The following is a 7268-nucleotide window of genomic DNA, read 5'->3' on the forward strand; positions in this document are numbered from 1 at the left end:
ATATAGAAGCAATCTGGATTGAACTTATGGGTTTTTACGCCACGCAGAGGTTGCCCGACAGTGGTATATGCAAGTAATGGAGCATTATGCATTGCATAACCCACATTTTGCATATATAGAAGGCATTGAACTTATGGGTTTTTACGCCACGCAGAAGTTGCCACAGTTTTGTAGGATTGCAGTAATGAGACATTATGCATGCCATTAGATAACATTCATTTGCCATAGTATAGAAGGCATTGAACTTATGGGTTTTTACGCCACGCCACCGAGGTTGCCGCACAGTGGTATATTGCAAGTAATGGAAGTCCATTATGCATTGCATAAACACATTTTTAGCATATATAGAAAGCATGAACTTATGGGTTTTTTTCCCGCCCACGCAGAGACCCCGCCACAGTGGGTATATGCAAGTAAGGAGCATTATGCATTGCATACCACAATTTGCATATATAGAAGGCATTGAACTTATGGGTTTTTACAAAGCCACGCCAGAGGTTGCCACAGTGGTATATGCAGTATGGGCCCATTTTTGCCATATGCATTGCAATAACCCACATTTGACATATATCGAAGGCATTGAAACTTAACCCGGGTTTTTACGCACGCCAAGAAGAGGTTGCCACAGTGTATATGCAAGTAATGGAGCCATTATGCATTGCATAACCCATAGGTTTTGCATATATAGAAGCATTGAACCTACGGGATTTTTTACGCAACCCCCAGAGGTTGTCCACAGTGGTATATTGCAAGTAATGGAGCCATTATGCATTGCATAGACGACCTTTTGCATAGATATAAGGTCAGTTGAACCCTTACGGGTTGGTTTTTAAACGCCACGCCAGAGGCTTTTGCCACAGTGGTTTTATATGCACGTAATGGAGCCATTATGCATTGCATAACCCATATTTTCGCATATATAGAAAGGCATTGAACTTATGGTGGTTTTTACGCCATGCCAGAGGTTGCCACAGTGGTATATGCAAGTAATGGAGCCATTATGCATTGCATAACCCATATTTTGCATTGAACTTACGGGTTTTTACGCCACGCCAGAGGTTGCCACAGTGGTAATATGGCAAGTATGGAGCCATGATGCATTGCATATAACCCCATATTTTACATTGACTTACTGGTTTTTTATACGGCACGCCAGAGGTTGCCACAGTGGTATATGCAAGTAAAAATCGGATGAGCCATTATGCATTGCATAACCCATATTTTTGCATTGAACTTACTGGTTTTTACGCCACGCCAGAGGGTTGCCACAGTGGTATATGCAAGTAATGGAGCCATTGATGCATTGCTTATAACCTTCCATATTTTGACATATATAGAAGGCATTGAACCTTACGGGAGGGTTTTTTACGCCAAGCCAGAGGTTGGCACAGTGGTATGCAAGTAATGGAGCCATTATGCATTGCATAACCCATATTTTTTGCATTGAACTTACGGGTTTTTTACGCCACGCCAGAGGTGCCACAGTGGGTATATGCAATTAGTGGGAGCCATTATGCATTGCATAACCCATATTTTTGCATATATAGAAGGCATTGAACTTACGTTTTTTTACGCCACGCCAGAGGTTGCCACAGGTGGTATATGCAAGTATTGAGTCCATTATGCCCTGCATAACCATATTTTGCATGTATTGAAGGCACTTGAACTTAACATGGTTTTTTACGCCCAGCCAGAGTTGCCACAGTGGTTATTTATACGCAAGTATTGGATGCCATTATGCATTGCATAACCCATATTTGCATTGAACTTACGGGTTTTTACGCCACGCCAGAGGTTGCCACAGGTGGTATAATTGCAAGTATTAAGCCATTATGCATTGCATAACCACATTTTGCCATATATAGAAGGCGATTGAAACTTACGTGGGTACGGTTTTTAGCCACCCGCCAGAGGTTGCCACAGTGGTATATGCAAGTATTTGGAGCCATTATGCCATTGCATAAACCCCACATTTTTGCATATTATAGAAGGCATTGAACGTTACGGGGTTTTTGCGCCACGACCAGAGGTTTGCCACAGTGGTATATGCAAGGTAGTTGGAGCCCATTATGGCATTGTATAACCCACATTTTGCATATATAGAAGGCATTGAACTTACGGGTTTTTATGCCACGCCAGAGGTTGCCACAGTGGTATATGCAAGTAATTGAGCTATTATGCATTGCATAACCCATAATTTTAGGCCATTTTTTTTTTTTAGATAGAAGGCATCTTGCAACTTATTGTTGGGTTCTTAGGCCACGCCAGAGGTTGCCACAACAGTATATCCAAATGATGGGATTTAACATGCAATACATAACCCAATTCACATATGAAGTAGAAGGCATTAACTTACGAGTTTTTACGCCACACCAGAGGTTGCTTTCCACTCATAGGTGATTTAGTATCGATACCTGTTTCAGAGGGTATCATTTGGCAGGAGAGGGGGTGCCCTGCGGCCCTCCGAACAGCTGTTGGCTCTCATCCTTAGAGCTTGTCCTCATGCCTCCAAACAGCTGTTAGCTCTCATCCTGAGAACTGGTCCTCCAGCCTCCGAACAGCTGTTAGCTTGCATCCTGAGAGCTGGTCCTCCTTCCTCCGAATAACTGTTGGCTCTCATCCTGAGAGCTGTTCCTCCTTCCTCCGAATAACTGTTCGCTTTCATCCTGAGAGTTGGTCCTCCTGCCTTTGTCAGGAAGACGAGAGAATCGCCAGGGAAGCCTGTTGAAAAGACCGATCACAACGCCTGTCTTCACAACTACAAAGAAACAGCCCATGTGAAGGCTTTCGACTGGTCTCCAGTTGATGATGCTGCGTCATGCTCCAGAGGCAGTGCGATTTTCTTGGCCCATTCGATGCTTTTGATTGCAGGATGGGTGTGTAGGAGGTGGGGGGACCTCCCGTTGCTGGTTGCTGCCGGGGGGAGCAGCAGTGAACACCCATCTTGCAGTCAATCCATCGAATGGGCCAAGAAGATCGCAATGCCTCTGGAACACGATGCAGCAGCATCACCTGGTGACAAGTCAAAATCCTTCACAATTTTGGTTAATCACAGGCTGTTTCTTCTGTTTGTTCCTTCCTAGTTTCCTTTAGTTTTCGGTCTCTTCGTTGTCCTTCCAGGTTTCTTCTTCTTTTCTTTCATTGCCTTCTGAGGATCTTGAAACACTTCAGCTGCCAGGTCCTTGATGAACTCCCTGACTGCGTCGTATTCTCCTCTTTCATCAGCATCGCATAGGAGATCATTAGCATAGTTGACCTTCTGCATGATATCCATTCTGCGATGTCGCTCTTCTTCAGATCCTTGGCAGTTATCAGGGTTGAACTTCAGTGCCCGCTTCCTGTAGGCCCACTTTATTGCCTTCAAATTAGCATCCTCTGCAATACCTAGGATGTAGTATGGGCAGCCATGACGTTGCATTCTTTGTAGGGTTTTGGCAGCTGCAACCAAATCTTCTCGATCGTCTAATTTCTCAAGCTGCATCATAGCTTCCCTGTGTCTGCCAAGCAACAAGAGGCATAATCCCAGTCTTAGCCTGTAGTCCTCGTGATCGTCGTCCATATCCAATACTCTGAGGAAACATTCACTTGCTTCTTCCAGCCGTCCAAGTTTACAGAACATGTTTCCTTTTACCTTGTTTTTTCTTCAACAAAGCATTATTCTTATTCTTTCCATTTGTCATAGAATTGTTTATCACGGATACTAGTCGTTCTTGTTCCTCTAAAGTCTTCATTCATTTTTCTCCTCCTGTTGAAGCGACTGATCTGTGGTTTCCTGGATTTGGACCTTCTTCTGATCGCCTAGATTCTTTTGAGCCTGATTACTGTGATTTTTCTCTAGGTCATGATTTCTTTCTAGAGCAGTCACTTCTCGCTGTGAGGCTTGCAATCTCTCCTCGAGATTTGTCGTCGCCTGGAGCAGCCTCTTTCTTTCGGCTTCGTGGGTCTTCACCTTCTCTTCAAGGTATCCACAATAGAAATCATTGTCCACGGCTTGGTCTGGAGTTCTTCCAGTTTTTCACGATGGTTTTCAACATTCTCTCTCCTTCCGTGCGAGCTGTTCGTATACAGTTTCAACTTCCTTGGCTTTCTGGATTAATTCGTCCTCCAACTCTTTCTATTTCTTCTCAGAAGTTTATTTTCTTCTTCAGCACAGTTGCGATTTTTACCAAGCTTTTCGATGTTATACTTTTCTTCCATGAAATCGTTGAGCAAATTTTGATTCCTTCTCATTTCAGCAGCTTCGTTAAAATTTATCTCTTCGAATTCATCCAGGAGGAAAAAGTACTCCTCCTTTGCGTCTTTCCATTCTTCCTTCAAAAGCGAGATCATTTCAGTAGCGCAATAAAGGTCGTCGTCGTTCATCCGTGCGGTAGCATCTTGACCAATCTGGGGAGCCTTCTGGCCTTCAATGTACTGATGTACGCGGCCAAAAATTGCTCCCAGAACAAGAGCTACTGCGGTTTACCAATAGATAATCCGAGTTTCGGATCCTAATTTCCTTTAAAAAAGGTACCACTGATCCGACAGGGATCAGAGCCAATAAGTTTTTCACAAAGTTAAATTTACCAAGTGCCAACATGGTTACCTTTCTTTCCACCCGATCAAAACGTTGGAATTAGAAAAATGGCACTAGAATTCCGGGAATTCCCCCAGATCCTCATTTTGGCTCCAAGGCCATTTTTCTTGCTTTGGGAGATTCGTCACGGAGCCTTCGGAAGGACTTGGAGTAACTGAAGGCTTCTGAAGACTTCGACGGGGCCTTGCGCCATTCCATGAAGATCGACAGCAGCTTCTGCAGTTTCCAGTGGTCCTTCCTCCCTGTGTCTTTTTTCCCCTGGAGGCTTTTCAGGTCATGCACCAATTTCTCCTTTGCTCCCGGCTGTCCAACCTCATCTTCCAGCTGGTCGTTCCGTTTGCCTGGACACCGGCTCCTCTCCAGCGACTCCAGGACACGATTTCCCTCCTCTAGAAGGTATGCCAGCTCGTTCCTCTTGAGTTTTGTAGCCTCATTAGCTGCAGATCTTTCTCCTTCTGTCGTAGGAGGCAGTCTGTCTGGCGACTACCCAGACAGTTCCCTTATCCTCTCACATAGGGCATCGTTTCTTTGACCAATTTCCTTCACATTGTTCTTCAGCTACTGGTTTTCTTCTGCCATCTTGACGATCTTGTCTTCCAGCTGCCGTTTCTCCCTCTTATCTTTATCGTTCCAGCTTCGAGTGAGTGGGCCTTGTCTTGCCAGGCCTGCTTTTGCAACACCTCCTGATTAATCTGGTTGACATGAGTGCATTCTTCCCTTCTGCATCACTTCATAGTAGTCCAGCCTCTGTTGCAGCTGAAGAATTATTGTCCTGTCCAAGTTCATGCGCTGCTCTTTCTGGCACTGGAGGGCGTCTCGCAAGGCCGCAATTCTCTCATTCAGTTCCGCCAGGTAAGGACACATTCTCCTCAAACTGGAATCCATATCTGAAGTATCCAGTTCATAATTATACTCTCCTCTCTCTCTTCTCGATTTTTCATTGATTTTCTAAATTTCACGAGAGATATTTCGAATGATCTAAATATAGCAGGAATGATTCTGAAAGATTTTTAATTGTGTATTGTCTCTTTTAGTGTTATAAAATACTGATCTCTCTCTCTCTCTCTCTCTCTCTCTCTCTCTCTCTCTCTCTCTCTCTCTCTCTTCTTTCTTTCTTTCTTTCTTTCTTTCTTTCTTTCTTTCTTTCTTGTAAGGGATCTTTTTAACACTTAATTTTGTAAGAACATTAGGGATTTTTTGCAGTAGGCTACGTATCTTTTTTTTTGTCTGCTCTCTCTCTCTCTCTCTCTCTCTCTCTCTCTCTCTCTCTCTCTCTCTCTCTCTCTCTCTCAAATCTTGCCCCAAGGTCTGCATTTCTTCATTTGTTTCTTCATTTAGGTTTAAGGCTTTGCATTCGATATAAGTTTAGAGAGAGAGAGAGAGAGAGAGAGAGAGAGAGAGAGAGAGAGAGAGAGAGACTGCATTTTAGCATAGAAAAAGTGTATTGGAACATTTACATATGACAGTGCTTGTGAAACCACTCCGTTTGGAATATAATAGGAAATCTAATGTGTGTACTACCATGCTGCGTGTATAATGCTTCAATCGAGGTTTATATAACATTATTCTGTCCACTTAGGTATATATATATATATATATATATATATATATATATATATATATAATATATATAGATGAGATATTTGGGCATTCGGGAAAGGTTTTTTTCTAATAAGCATAAGAATAAAAATAAATATAAACCTGTATTTATAACCAAACAATAAATAATCACATGTGAATTACCATTTCAATTGAGAGTATATGTAAGTAATATGTATGGTAGTTATAGAATATGTTACAAGCTAATATTATGAACAAATATGTCGTCCAAGAGAGAGAGAGAGAGAGAGAGAGAGAGAAAGACGCATGAGTCTCACCATCAGCAAGGAGAAATTCATCCATTGCTGATTTCACAGTTGGAGAACAAAGTCTTGAAAAGGCCCTTTAAATCATTGTGCCGATAATTTTATTAAAGTTTTCTATTGGATATCGTATAATTCATTACGTATTCTTTATTATTAATTATCAACTATCGGCTACAGCTAATGTACAATAATATACGATATGCTGGCCATGATTTCTATCAATACCTCGCAGACAGAACTATCCCTTAGAGCTGGTCCTTGAATTCCAGTGGTGGAGGGGTTCTGAGGATAATACTCTTAGCATTCTGTCCATTTTGACTGCTATGATCACAGTGAAGACAACTGTATTCATGTAGTGTTTTCAGTCTCACACTGTGAGTTTGGATTTACATAATTTTTTTCCTTTATTTCCATATCCACTACTTTTCTTACTGCAACTCTGAGTATAAAAACATACTGATACACAAGTGAGATTGAACATTCTTCAATCTATTGGAGTTATGCTAAACTTCACCTTCTCAGGCATTAAGAATAGATAAATTGAGAGATTCTGCACTTACTTCGTAATGCCAGTGCTGACCGGAATCCCTTCATACAAATTTTACATTTAAATTCACTTTCACTTTTACTTCTAGATTCAGCTTTCCTGAAAGAGTTTATGCTAAACATATGTTTGCAAAGATAGTTATCGTATTCGTGAAAAAGGCTTTTAAAATCTTGAAATCCAGTGTAATCAAGCAATAAAAAGATAAAAAAAGATACCTCATGGCCACTGCCAATTCCACTTCCCAGCAAATCTGCTGTATTTTCAGTGTTTTCTTTCTTGA

General features: G+C 41.9%; 1 protein-coding gene across 1 annotated transcript; it reads right to left on the reverse strand.

The window, feature by feature from the left end:
* Window positions 1-3079: 3079 nt before the first annotated feature.
* Window positions 3080-3619, reverse strand: LOC135216263 (dnaJ homolog subfamily C member 7-like). Its single transcript, XM_064251428.1, has one exon. It carries the CDS (start codon window positions 3617-3619, stop codon window positions 3080-3082), a length of 540 nt encoding a protein of 179 aa, XP_064107498.1.
* Between the last annotated feature and the right edge of the window lie 3649 nt (window positions 3620-7268).

Source organism: Macrobrachium nipponense, chromosome 6 (genome assembly GCF_015104395.2).
Source record: "Macrobrachium nipponense isolate FS-2020 chromosome 6, ASM1510439v2, whole genome shotgun sequence".
Lineage (NCBI taxonomy): Eukaryota > Metazoa > Arthropoda > Malacostraca > Decapoda > Palaemonidae > Macrobrachium > Macrobrachium nipponense.

Excerpts from the sequence above, each read along its gene's own strand:
- LOC135216263 (XM_064251428.1), bottom strand. The coding sequence starts at position 3,619 with ATGTTCTGTAAACTTGGACGGCTGGAAGAAGCAAGTGAATGTTTCCTC.